Source organism: Mastigoproctus giganteus, chromosome 1 (assembly GCF_048544385.1).
Source record: "Mastigoproctus giganteus isolate SK-2022 chromosome 1, ASM4854438v1, whole genome shotgun sequence".
Taxonomy (NCBI): Eukaryota; Metazoa; Arthropoda; class Arachnida; order Uropygi; family Thelyphonidae; genus Mastigoproctus; species Mastigoproctus giganteus.
In genome coordinates this window covers 24,479,836-24,494,391 of record NC_143575.1, presented here as the reverse complement: position 1 = coordinate 24,494,391, position 14,556 = coordinate 24,479,836, and the positions used below count along the sequence as shown (strand labels likewise).

Below are 14,556 nucleotides of genomic sequence, written 5' to 3'. Positions count from 1 at the left end.
TTCTACTCTTAGCCTGATCAAAAGGACTGATTGATAACTGCTTTACAATTGTTGCGAGCTTTGATGTAGGCAAAAAATAAAACTGAAGAAATGGAATGCAACTTAAGTTCAACTTAAACCTTGTCAACTACAATATGAAATTTCTAATTACTTTATGCATTTGGTGAGTGCAGGTTGCGTTTGGTATACTGTAAAATAGAATTCCAAAATATTTAGCTTGTTTCATTTTATTGGCTACTGTTTTGTCTTTCTCGCATAATTTCCTAAATGTTGATAAACTCATTTTGAATCTTAGGTTCATTCCGATCAGATGAAGGTTCAATTCTAAAAATATGTTCTTTTAAAATGGGGTCAGAATTCGATAGCAATTCTCCCATTTCTCTAAAATTTCCTTTATTTCTAGAAAATATGAATGGAAGATTCTCACGAGCAGAAAATAAGATTACATTTGAAGTCCGATCGAAAGCATCTCTTCGTTTCTCTATCTGATGAATGTGGTCAAGAGTTTGTCGAATCTTCAAATCTGCACTTCTCCAATTACTACAGATTCTGTTCGCTATTTTCATGGTTAGAAAAAATAAATTACAGTACGCCAATTTTAAACGGATAAGCGATCGTTTTCCAGCATGTATGACGTGTACTTCTCCTGCGTTCATTGCATCGTATCCGTAGAAAAACTGGTGCTGCAGCTTCTCCGCTACTTCGCTATTAATCTGATCACGTGACAACAGTCGACATGTCGAGTCGGTCACGGACACCTGTAGCTCGCTTCAGCATTGCGCCCGTCCCCGTGCTAAATTCGCAATCGTAGAAACTGGTACTCGTACTTAAGTGATGCTTGCGTGGTTATGGGGGAGGGAGCAGTGGGTCATATAACAGAAAGTGAACGTAAGCTGTGGGAGAAGTGAAAGTTGTCGATCCCTGCAGTGACGTACGCCTCCTCCCTCAACTAACCCGGATGTACCAGCTTTTAAAGATTAACCGAATAAAATTATAAGTTTCCCAGGAGCTGAGGGATTTTTTTCCCATAAAATATATTTTATATTTTTTATGAAATCTCTAAGGATCTCATGGGCAAAGACACGAAATATGCACAGAGCAGTGCATATTTTCTGCATTCACCGTTCCGTTAATAAACTTAATTCGCCCCACCCCTTTGCTTGTTAAGCCATCTGAGGATGGCTTAACCCAGACCAACTGAGGATGCGCCAGGGAACTTTACAGTCGATGTTATGCAGTCAGGATGGTATGCTCCGATTTTCGTCTTCTCACATCATCATTCATCATCATCAGCTATTTTCAATCCACTGCAGGATGAAGGCCTCTCCAGCAACTTTCCAGTTCCTTCTGTTTTGAGCACTGGCCATCCATTTACTACCCAAAAACTCATGAATTTCATCTATCCATCTCCGACTTTGTCTTCCAGGTTTTCTTCTAGCTCCTCTTGGATACCATTCTGTTATTTTCTTAGTCCATCTGTCATCATGTCTTCGAGCTATGTGTCCTGCCCAAGACCATTTTAGTTCTTTAGTTTTGATAAGAATGTCCTTTACTTGAGTTTGCTGCCTAATCCACGTGTTTCTCTTCTTATCTAACAGTCTGATTCCCAATATAATTCGTTCCATTCTTCGCTGTGTAGTTCTTAGCTTCTCTTCCATTCTTTTGGTGAGTGCCCAAGTTTCACTTACATAAGTCATGGTGGGGAGTATACGTTGATTCATTATTCTACGTTTCAGACAAACTGGGATATTGCTCTTCAGTATGTGACTATATTTCCTGAATGCTATCGATCCAAAATTTATTCTTCTCTTGACTTCCAGCCATTTATCATTATTACAGCTAATAACTTGTCCCAGATAAGTATATGACTCCACCTTTTCAATTACTGCTCCTTCAATCATTATTTCCCTTTCCGTGGCATACTTGTTCATCATTACTTTTGTTTTAGCCATATTCATCTTTAGTCCAAAATCCTTACTAACTCTGCATAACTGATTAAGATTTTCCTCTAATTCTTTGGGATCGTGGCTTATGACCACAATGTCATCTGCAAATCGTAAATGGTTTAGGTACTCTCCGTTCACATTGACTCCTTTCTGCGACCACTCTGATCTTCTGAAAGCTTCCTCAAGGGCAGCAGTAAACAGCTTCGGAGATATTGTGTCTCCTTGTCGAACTCCTTTCTCGATTTTCAATTTCCTACTGTCTTTGTCTAGTCTAATAAAGGAGGTAGCACTCTCATATATTTTTTTCAAAATCATAATATATGGGGTATCGATGCCTTGTCTTTCCAGTGCCCGAAACATTGCCTTATGCTGTATGGGGTCAAATGCCTTTTCATAATCCACAGATGCCAGGCATAATGGTGTTTTATATTCATTTGCTTTCTCCATTAGCTGTGATATTACCTGAAGGTGATCCATAGTTGAGAATCCTGTCCTAAAGCCAGCTTGCTCTTTCGGTTGATTCTCATCAAGTATTCTTTCTAATCTGTTAGTAATGACTCTTGTGAACAACTTGTAGATGTGGGATAACAAGCTAATTGGTCTATAGTTTCCAATTTCTGATTTATCTCCTTTCTTATGCAGCAAAACTATGATTGCATTATTCCACTGCTTAGGCGTCACACCTTTTCTAATGCACTTTGTGAAAAGCCTTGCCAGTTTTTGTGTTATGTCTCTTCCTCCCAATTTTAACAACTGTACAGTAACTTCATCTTCCCCGGGGCTTTCCGATTCTTCATTTTCTTCAATGCATGTTCTACCTCATCAGGAAGAATATCGGGTATGTCGTATGTGTTGCTACTTTGCAATCCATCTTCCCCACTGCTGGTATCATTCCCTCGCTCCTTGTTTAATTCTCTATAGTAGTCTTCTGCTATTTGAATTATGCTCTCTCTGCTGTTTATAAGTACACCATCGCTTTTCTTCAGTTTCAGTATCATTTGTCTTTCTGTATTACTGCTCATGGCTGCTGATTTAAATACTTTGTTTTCCCTTAATGCTTGTTCTACTTTTCTTGTATTAAATCTTCTTATGTCCTCTCTGAGTCTCTTTCTAATGGCTTTGCATAACTCAGTATAATCAATTTTCTCCCTGTCAGTGTTTTTCTTGCTCTTCATTTGTCGTCTTCGGTTCATCATGACAAGTGTTTCTTGACTAATTTTTTCTTCTTTGGATTTCTGTTTCCCTATAGGTTTCTTGGGCTTTATCACTTTCAGAAAGTTGTAATATTCCTCGTCGATATCTTGGTCCTGAGCAGTCTGCAGAAGCTTCTCACATATCGCTTCCCAATTGAGCCACGCAGAAGGTCATTAATATTGAAGAAGAAAAGAGTGGGAAAAGAACTGAACCTTGGGACACCAGCCCTGAGAAATCGGAGACAAAGCTGGATAACCAATTACAAAAAACAGTTGGAAAACCATAAGATGGTTATTTTTGCATAGGGATCACCTTCCTTGCTGATCATGCTTGGGAACGGTTTCCTTCGATGGACAGGAGTATCTTCGGCCAATCTTTCTCTTATTACACAGAATATGCACCTTTGCATATTTCTTAATTACGTCTTCCTTGCTACACAGAACCCTTTATACTTCAGCTTTACTTTACTCTTTCACTTCGCTCTTTTCTTTTCTTTCGGCTCATCTTTCTTCCCAAGACGTCGGAAATCGAGCTTCTGTTAGCTACACTCCCGACTTTCCTCCCTGTAGTAACTAATTTTTACAGATCCAATCACCACTGACTATAGGATATACTCATTGGTGATGCCAGCGTGTGCCAGTTGAATTAAATGAATGATCGGGTCTGTACAAATATCGAACCACGCCGAGCCATCCCCATTTCCAAAACTGAAGAAGTGCATCCTCAATTGGCGGAATGAGGAATTAAATGAACATTCATTATCTCCTGGAGCAAATGGTCCCTCTTTGAATATGCCGTCTTTCTATTTTACACTGAGTGGACAGAAATCCTGGGAAACGTATGTAGTAAAAATCTGGTCCATATTTCGCCCGGAAAGGGGTAGTCATACATCTAGGAATTGTTTCCACTAGTTCACGAATGATTTTCACAGGTATTTTCATCCATGCTTGCTGCACCACTATCCAAAATTTAGTCACATTTCTGGGTGGAGCATCTTTGGGATGCTGTGGAAAGATCCGTTCGAGCTTTGGATCATCCACATATCCGTTGAACGGGAAGGCATGCCATGGTGGTATGTGCATTTTTCCTGCTGGAAAAGTCCATTGCCCTGTGGGTGCAAAATTACCATGAAGGCTTGCAGATGATTTGTAAAAATGGACATGTAACCGGGATTGATAAAGATGCGTCCACACGAAGCACAGATCCCAACGTATGCCAGCTGAACAAGCCCCTGGCCATTCCCGACCGTCAACGTGCCTGAACAGTTCCTTGTTGATATGACGGGTACATGCTTCGTGTGGTTTCCACCAGATACGAATCCTCCCGTCCACTCGAAATAACTATCAATGGGACTCATCTAACCAGGTTGTTGTTGTTGTTTTGGTTTTTAGGAGCATTAGCAACTAAGGCCATATTGCTCCGGGATATGCGGTGGTCATTCCCTGAATGACCTTTCCGCATCCTCCGTATTTGGTGGTGACGGGCTCGACCCCCGGTCTAATCAAGAAGCGTGTGCTACGCACTGCTGCTCCTTCCCACCTGGCTACGGAGGCGCCCATCTAACCAGGAGACCCGTCTCCAATCATCCAAGGTCTAGTGACAATGTTCTTTTGCACATTTCAGGCGTAGAGTCCTGTGTCGTGGTGTTAGCAATGTGACTCTGGTTGAACAGCAGCTCCCATAACATATTGGGCCAATAGGTGATGGTCTCGGTGGAGACGTTTCTAGCACCTCCCTCGTTGAAGTCGGCGGTGATGTATGCTATTGGAGCTCTCCTTTTGGCTGAAACAATGCAACACTGACGTCGACGGCCACATTCATTTACTACCTTTAACCGCCCACAGCGCTGTCGACAACGAGATGTTATGAAATGGCGTATTCCTGATACACTCTTGATACTGTGGAATGGGGATAGCGCAATTTCTGTACTACCTTCCCGAGAGAGTAACCCATGCGTCGGGCACCCACTATCATCCCCATTTCAAAGTCGGCTAACTCACGACGTTTATTCACACTGACATTGAATTACCGTCTACTTGAGTGCAGTGTACCTATATACCTTCCAAGCGGTGGGTTTGTCTACTGCGTAGAGGGGTGACAGCGTCGTGTTGCCCAGGAACGAGGTCTCCTATGAATTCTGCCCTTGAGTACAGTACTTTGCTTTGTGTATTTTTCTGCAGATGATTTGTAAAAATGATTTTCATGTTCTGTGTGTGTAGCACAGTGATATCATCATCATCCTCACCACAGTCGGGTGAAAAAGGCCCGGTTCGAATCCCATCCTTATCGCGAGCAACTTTAATGTGCTTTTTTCACTCTGTAGCTGAGTTAGTCAGTCTCAGAAGTAGATAACAATGTTTCCCCCCCCCAAAAAAATTGTTTTTTTTTCCCTCCAGGAAACAGGCATATCGACCAGAGAATACACGCAATTCACAGACAAAATCGGTAGATGGAATCATTTACGGGGGACCCGAATATCATAATTTTTTTTATGTCATTAGTACAAAAAACGTACACACCACTCATTCAGGCCCGTTCATGTACTTTGTATAAATTTTAGAGTGGCACTAGGAGGATTTGGGATTATATATGGGCCACCGAAGAACATACAAAACACGACATCATCACTCACTCAACCCAATGGCACAAGCATTACGTAAGTGTGGACCGAGTGTCATTTTTGAAGATGTGTAGTGTGCCCTTTGTGCTCGGCATTTTGCGACAGCAAAGGTTTGTTATTAAAAATAAAACGAAAAAAAAAAACATTTTTGTGTGAATATGTAACGAGGTAGTGAATGAGCAGTCGAGCAGTATTTAATATTCCCTTAATTTAGGGAACACCGTGATGGTCCATTGTCCTTTCCTTCTTACTTACTTGGCATGAGTGATTGTAATTATAAATTGAATTTACAGTTTTCTATCCTGTTTTATAGAAAGGTTTTATCTTTTTTCAGGTGAACAAATAGGAACGCCTTTGATTGCTACGATGACTGATAACAAAGGGACTCACCTCATCTGCGATCTTTGCGACAAGACATTTTCAAAGCTTTCATCTCTGCGTCAGCACACGAAAATTCATTCTGGCCAGAAAAGCTTCAGATGTGAAACTTGCAACAAAGCATTTCGTACTTCATCACACCTTCACCAACATGAGTACATTCACAGCGGTGGGAGGCCTTTCGCTTGCCAAACTTGTGGGAAGACATTCAGCAGGTTATCCAATCTAATTGTGCACAAGACAATCCACACAGGGGAAAAGCCTTTTTCTTGTGACATTTGTGATAAAAGATTTTCTCTAAAGCAACACCTTGTAGTGCACATGAGGATTCACTCTGGAGAGAAGCCTTTTCAATGTGATATTTGTGATCGAAAATTCTCACAGAATTCATCCCTTTTAAAACATCTCACAACTCACACTGAGGAAAAGCCATTTTGTTGTGACATTTGTGGTAAAACATTTTCTCAAAAGAATAACCTTGTAGTGCACACGAGGATTCACTCTGGTGAGAAGAATTTCCAATGTGATATTTGTGATCGAAAATTCTCACAGAATTCATCCCTTTTAAAACATCTCACAACTCACACTGGGGAAAAGCCATTTTGTTGTGACATTTGTGATAAAAGATTTTTCCAAAAGCATAACCTTGTAAGCCACATGAGGATTCACTCTGGTGAGAAGCCTTTCCAATGTGATATTTGTAATCGAAATTTCACACAAAATTCATACCTTTTAAAACATCTCAGAAGTCACACGAAGGAAAAGCCTTTCACGTGCGGATATTGTGGAAAATCTTTCTCGTCTTCATCATATCTAACGACACATAGACGGATCCACACTGGGGAAAGGCCCTTTTCCTGTGACTCCTGCGAAAAAACATTTCATACATCATCAGATTTAAGCAATCACAGGAGAGTGCATTTGAAAGAAAAGCCGTATTCGTGTGAATTCTGTGAGAAAGCATTTTCACGACGAGCAAACTGTGTGGACCACACGAGGATCCACACGGGTGAGAAGCCTTAATCGTGTCAATTGTGTCACAAAACATTTTCACGGTCTTTTGGTCTCGGTGTGCACGTAAGAGTCCACACAAGAGAAAAACCCTTTTCATGTGCAAAGTGTGGCAAAACATTTTCACAGCGTTCACATCTCACTGTACACACGAGAGTCCACACCGAAGAGAAATCCTTCACGTGCGCAACGTGTGGGAAAGCATTTCCTCGGAAATGCAACTTGTCCAGATATAGGAAACTGCATTCTGAATAAATGTCTGTTCAAAAGGATTTGTTTCCAGTATACAAATGCTTTGTTAATACACAAATCTCTGCATTTGAAGCAAAATGCTTTTCATTATAACTAATAATAATAATAATAATATTACTGCTCTCAATTATTCACTTCAATTTTGCAATTCAACACTCCTTCCCTTTTTTTAAACTCTATGTCTCGACTTTTATTGATATTTTAGTATTAGTTTCTATCTTCTCTATGTATTTTATTCATTTTGTAATGATTCAGTTGTTTTCTTTATAATTTACTTTTATAACAGTTTCTGTAATTTGTCTTATTGTGCAATAAAATGTTTCTTTCTAACGTGAGTATTCTGATTTTGACAGTTCTGCATTAATTACATTTATGTGAAAGAGGAAGGTTATTGGAAACTCCAGCACTTTGACGGTTGGTGGCTGAAAAAGAGAGAGAGAGAGAGAGAGCATACTTGTTGCATCGGACTTGAATTTCTGTACGCGAGTTTTTTCTCTAAGAACAGAAGGGGAAGGTGTACAAAAACACGGAAGAGAAGGTAGTTATGTCGTTTATTTTGTTGGACTGCGTTAAAAAGTAAGGAACATCTCCAGACACTCGTACATTTGAAAGAGATTTTGGGTTGTACAACCCACGTGGGAATTATAATCCATGACAGGACAGATTTTACAGAGTTAGTAGATGTTTAGGGGAACTTGATAGCGAAAACGCAGTCGTAGAACACATTTTTTTTTTTATGTGTGAGAGAGAAAAATTTGTGATATACAAAAAAGGTGAGAAGACTGTTATGCCTATTAATGATACGTGATCTTTTCTACTTACAATATATTAGGAGATCATTAAGTATCCTCATGTAGATTGAGTGGCCAGATGAGAAGGGGCATCTCAAGAATTCAAAGAGCTCACTGCAACGGTAGAAATAGTCACGTGTTCATATTGGTGAGTTACAAAGAACAGCCAAAGCTGTGTGTTCAAGCATGTGAAAGCATGCGCCAGCTGCATGATCTAAGTGACAATGAGGGACAAGCTAGGGGGGTGCCAGTTATTGTTGAAGGGGTTTAGGCAGTCGAAGCTTTATTTCCAGGGGATTGAGAAAAATGGTCGTTAGGTGAGCAGGACGTTATAATGATAGTTCATAAAATCCCCAACAAAACAAGTAAAAGCTTGAATATTTAATGTATTATACTGATTCACTGGTGTGCAAACCTTAAGGACCACCACTATTTCTAAAAGTTATGACGACAAAATCTTTACTTAAAGTAGTCTTTACTGATGAGAGTAGATTCAGTCTCAGGGGCAATTCTAGACATCAGCTAATCTGGCGAGAGGTTGGCACACGGTATCATCCTGCAAACATCGCTGAAATGGATCGATATGGCGGTCGAGGTGTTCTCGTCTGGGGAGGTGTTATTTTGGATGGACATACACAACTCCAGATATTGGAAGACGGTACTATAACCGGTGCTACTGTACTGAGGTAATCCTTCCCCATGTGCGTCTGTTCCGAAGTGCTATTGGCCCCGAGTTGGTGTTTATGGATGATAACGCCACACCCCATCGCATTGCAGCTGTTAATATGTTTTCGGAAAGTGAGGACATTGTTTGTTTGGATTGGCCTGCCGTTCATCGATCCAAATCCCATCGAACAGATATGGGACGTTCTGGGGAGAAGCCTAGTGGCACGTCCACACCCACCAGAAAATGTTCACCAACTGAAGATGGCGCTGACACAGGAATGGATGATGTTACCACAAGAACTTATCAACAACATTGTTCTGATTCTATGCAGGACAGCAAAGCCAGCATGGACATTAGGAGTGGCCATATCTCCTAGTGAACAAAGGTAAGAGACCACCTCTTCCCTTTGTTCCATCTTTGGCAGTGATGCATCTGTATCATGGCAGCCAGTGCTATTTTCCATTTTTGAATAAAGTCGCTCTGTTCCATTTTGTTTCCGTTGTGTTGGTGTCGTTTCCTTCATAATTTTTGTACCTCACGAGGTTCCTTTGGTATGCTTTTCCCATAGGCAGGCCAATCGTATGAGAAGTTACAGGTGAAAATCTGACAGCTCCTTAAATTTTGCACACCAGTGCTACCATTCTTCGCTAGTTTTTCTTAAAAGGAAAAGAGATTAATTGTTTCCCTGGCGCATGCGTATAAATGACGAGAAGTTCGAAATGAAAAAGGAGCGACGAAGGAAGATTAATCGGGCAATCGTGAAGTTTCATTTCGAGGGTTGCGGTTCTCTGTAATTTTGTATAATAATGTGTGAACCCTGAGGATTTTGGCTCCAGAAAGGTGTGTCGTTCAGTAACCGCACGGTATGCTAATTTAGTTTCGCTAGAAACCAAAGCTCGAACCGATGTAGAATGCTGTTTCACCATCTGTTCTAAAGTAAATGGTGTTGAGCCCTGAAATGAAGAATCGCCATCCCTACACGAAATCTTATGGACCAGATCGCGTGTTTGTAGAGAATTATGGCCACCCCGTTTGTTTAAAAACCGCATTTAGGTTTTTCGAGGGTTTAAAAACAATTCTGTGTTTATAAAAATTTCCTTTAATTGGATTGCGATTCCACTGTTCTGTGTACCGAAGTGAAATGATATTTCTTTGCAATATTGTTATTTGTGTTAATTCGTAAATGGTGTATTGCTTCGTTCCTTGTTTTACTTATAATAATTGAACGATAGGCACGGTTTAAGAATCTATTTACTAATACTTGTGTTGCAATCTAATTGAGAAGTAGAATATTGGTACGCATTAAAAAACTGATTAAAAATCACAGATCTTTTTTAGTAAAGGGTTGATAACTTTCAGATTGTGAGAACATCTCCCTGTCGGTGTGTTTTCTGAATATATTTTAAAATGAATTGTCTGATGAACTGGTGGTAGCTTTAAAATTAAAAAAAATAGCGATTTCTTATTCGCAACTTCCGTTTGTAGAGTGAACTTTAATCTCAGATGAATGTTGAAAATGTGTGCAATCTCTTGTCTGCTAAAATTATCCTCATATCATTATGATACCTCAAATGTCACTACCAATTCGGCTTTAAACCGGGGCACTCAACGGTGGATGCCCTCCACAGCCTGCAAACTGCAGTTGGCAATTCTGAAAAGAAATACTTAAATAAATTTTCTGTTTATACTCCGGGACGACAAACGGACTTCTTGCTTGTAGCACTTCATTTCGCCGGGGTGTTCGAATCGCTTTACTGGCCGAGCGTCTTCGGCAGACTGTGAGAAGCAGAGATACCAGTTAACCTGGACAACACGATTAAAGGCTACCTCTCGGACAAGTCCATCACTGTAAACACCACCTACCAGCGGGTAACTAGACAATTATACTGAGGTTCCCCACAGGGCTGGATCCTGGCCCCCTTCCTTTGGAACCCGGTTATTTTATTTTTTTTTACTTTATGGATAGCTTTCTTCACATTGACCAGACTGGAGGGTGCCGTTTGCTCAAGTGTGCGGCCACAAATTTTTACGCTCCTTATTTTTCATTCACTGTTTGTGTATCTTTCTTCTTAATGCGTGCAAGTTAGTATCCCAGGGTTTCTAAGAAAGAGCTGAATATGAAGATGTCCACTCCACAGGGAAGATTTCTCCAGATAAATAGGAATATTTTATTTTTCCTGAAAAGAATAAGTCAACTGCAAGTGAAACAAAAGCCCGGGTTCAACATCTAGTTGCTGTAGCCACCCTCCTCCCCTGAGGCATCTTATAATCCCCTGACTGTTATCTCTGTGTGTTTTTCGCCCTTTACACGTTAACTGCGGTATTCAATACTGAGATTCTTGTTGGAAGTGGATTCACGCTTTATGCTGCCCTAAATAGCTTTGTCAGCTTTCGGAATTTTCAATGTGAAGTACTTAACCTGCCATTGCCACGGGGCATGCGCGACGCTCACTGATCTGCCGGTCGGAGATCCGCTAGGTGGCCGTGATTCAGTGTCGACACACGTGCACATCGCTCGTGATTATTTGGATAATGTTACGGTCTTTGAATGCTGCAAGTGGTTCAAGTTTTACAATCGTCTTTTTCTTCTTCTTCTTCTTGAGGAGCACCTGAAGTGAGATTTTGTGGCTTTTTTCAGGGGTGGGTTGGTCAAATATCACAGTTCTCGTCTATCGCCATTCTCTTTCGGTCTCGGTTCAATCGACGCCATGCACGGTGCATTAGGGAGAGGGCCATTGCTAACACTGTGCGGCGACACTATATTGTGGCTGCAAGTGCGTATATTATGTTCTCGATTTATCTGTTTGCCGGGTGAAAAACCCGAATTTCTGGGAGAAAAAATAATGCAACGCTAGCCAAGACCGGACTAACTCAGCCACGAGGTGAAGGAAGTCCATTATTATTTCTCACCTCATCGAAGGGATTCCGGACACCAATGTGGGGAGGACGCTGATTATTGTAATCCTTCAGTTTAGTGTCGCGCATCAGGGTGAGCTCGCAAGTCAACGCCAGCTCCAACCCGTCGTCAGGGTTGAATTTCAACTTGTTGTGGCCCCCAGTTTTAACATTTATGAGGCCCTTTCCTCTTACAGTTCACCTGTGACAATATTAAAAGGGGATTTTTTAAGATGGAGCGAGTCCCCGTGCAGGGGCTCACATCTGGTGAGTATGGGCTTGGCACACACAGGGTCCTGAGCTGGATATCACCATTCTTATCTTTCTTGGTGATCTCTCTTTCTCTCTCTGTCTCTCTGTCTCAGGGTAATAGGGAAATTTTTTTTTTTTTTTTGGCCGGTGCAGCATAAGCCTCAGGCTTCCTTGCACCATATGGCTAATAATAATAATAATAATAATAATAATAATAATAATAACGTACGCCCTGAGCTGTAGCTTGTTTAGTTTATATATAAATCCGGCCCTGGCTGTCGTGAATCTTATTTGGGGGAAAATTTCGATTTGTCATTGAACACGTAATTCTGACAGAGCATGCGCAGTCCTTGCTGAATTCCTGATTCCACAGAAATAAAAATAACGAGAAAAAGGGGTTAAAGTTTACCACCTAGTACTTCCGGTTGAGTTCTGAGAAGCCGTGACGTCAATGCACCGCCAAGTTTCGCTCCTCCCAGGAACTGTACAGGCAGGTTGACAGTTGATTATGGTCTGGCACACGTTGGGACACGTGTGCCAGACCATAATAATCAACTGGCACACGTTGGGATCTCTGGTCTAGACGCATCTCTGAAGAGTCCGGGTTATGTGTCCATCCTTGCAGAACATCTGCATCCTTCATGGTCATCGTGCACCAACAGGGGCAATGGACTCTTCCAGCAGGACAATGCACCTCCTCACAGAGGCGTGGTGACTAAACTATGGTTCGAAGAACATTCTGCTGATTTGATCATGGAATGGTCTCCCAGTTTACTGGACATTAACCCTGTGGAGCGTATTTACTGGACATTAACCCTGTGGAGCGTATTTAGGGATTTGTGGAAAGGTCCTTTCGGGCTTTGAATGGTCCACCCACGAACACGACAAAATTATGAACACCAGTGCAGAAAGCATGGATATAAATACCTGTGGGACGCTTTCGTTAACTAGTGGACTCAATGCCTCACGGTATGACTGCCCTTATCTGTGCGGGAGGTGGGTTTACACATTACTTGGTAGGTATCCCATGATTTTTGTCCACTCAGTGTAGTATTGTCAAAAACGACTACTGATGTCATAAAGAATGCTTTTATTACGCAATAAGACATGTTACAGAAACTATTATAAAAATTAAATATTACAGAATATCAGTAAATTTTAAAGAAAACAAATGAAATTTTAGACAATAAATAGAAAACATCAACAAGATGAGAACTGAGATAAAAATTACAATGAGGAATATAAAAAGGAGTTTTGAATTTATAAATTCCAAGTGAAGACGATCTCGAATAATTACATTATTATGAGTTGTAATAAAAATCGTTTTAAATCAAATAAAGAAATTTTTGTTCTAAAAGTTCATTAACGTTGGTGCAAAAACTACAACTCATATCAACAGAAAAAAACACAGAAAACAAATGCATTCTGGTGGGACATTTATTTAGAACGGAGTTTCTTATGCCTGGACAAGCTGGATGTCTGAGAAAATTCTTTGCCACATGTTGCACATGTGTAGGGCTTCTCTCTTGTGTGGACTCTGAAGTGTGCAGTTAGGGCGGAAGACTGTGAAAATGTTTTCCTGCAAAACTCGCATGAAAACGGCTTCTGACCCGTGTGGATTCGCGTGTGGCTCACGCAATGTGCTCGTTGTGAAAATGCCTTTTGACAGAATTCACAAGAATAGGGCTTTGAGTTAGAATGCTCTCTCTCGTGCCTTCTCAAATTGGAGGAATTTTGAAATGTCTTTGTGCATTTGTCACAGCTAAAGGTCATTTCTCCAGTGTGCATCCATGTGTGGAACGAAAGACCTGATAAGGTCGATAAGGATTTTCCACAATACCCGCATGTGAAAGGCTTCTCTTTGGTGTGAGTTCTGAGATGGCTTATAAGGTCTGAATTTCGTGAGAATTTTCGATCACAAATATCACATTGAAAAGGCTTCTCTCCAGAGTGAATCCTCATGTGCACTACAAGGTGCTCCTTTCGTGAAAATCTTTTACCACAAATGTCACAAGAACAAGGCTTTTCCCCCGTGTGAATTCTTTTGTGGAGAATGAGATTGCTCATTCTCCACAAAAGTGGAGAATGAGCAATCTGAATGTCTTCCCACAAGTGACTGTCTGAATGTCTTCCCACAAGTTTCGCAAGTGAAAGGCCTCTTATTGCTGTGAATGTCCTCATGGCGGTGAAGGAGTGATGTTGTCCGAAATGCTTTATTGCACGTTTCACATCTGCAGATATTCTGGCCAGAATTGACTTTCCTGTGCTGACGAAGAGACGAAAACTTGGAAAATATCTTGTCGCAATGCTCGCAGGCGAGTTGACTACCTTTGTTACAACTCATGGTTTTACTCAAAGCTGTTGCTAATCATTCACCTGAAAAAAAAAAAAAAAATCAATTTTATAATATATTGTAGAAAACCATAAATTAGAATTAATTTCGAAATATTCTTCATACTAAGTATGAGGAAATGGGCTGAGTAGAACGCCATGCTGTTTACTCATCTAAAGGAATATTAAATGATACGATTGGCTATTCATTCAGTACCT

General features: G+C 40.8%; 1 protein-coding gene across 1 annotated transcript in view; it reads right to left on the bottom strand.

Moving 5' to 3' along the window:
- Positions 1 to 14,187, bottom strand: part of LOC150090643 (uncharacterized) — an 84,044-nt gene extending 69,857 nt beyond the window's left edge. The window contains exon 1 of the mRNA XM_090370804.1: positions 13,469 to 14,187. Coding sequence (XP_090226930.1) covers positions 13,469 to 14,187 — 719 coding nt within the window. The remainder of the gene's footprint in view (positions 1 to 13,468) is intronic.
- Positions 14,188 to 14,556: the final 369 nt, after the last annotated feature.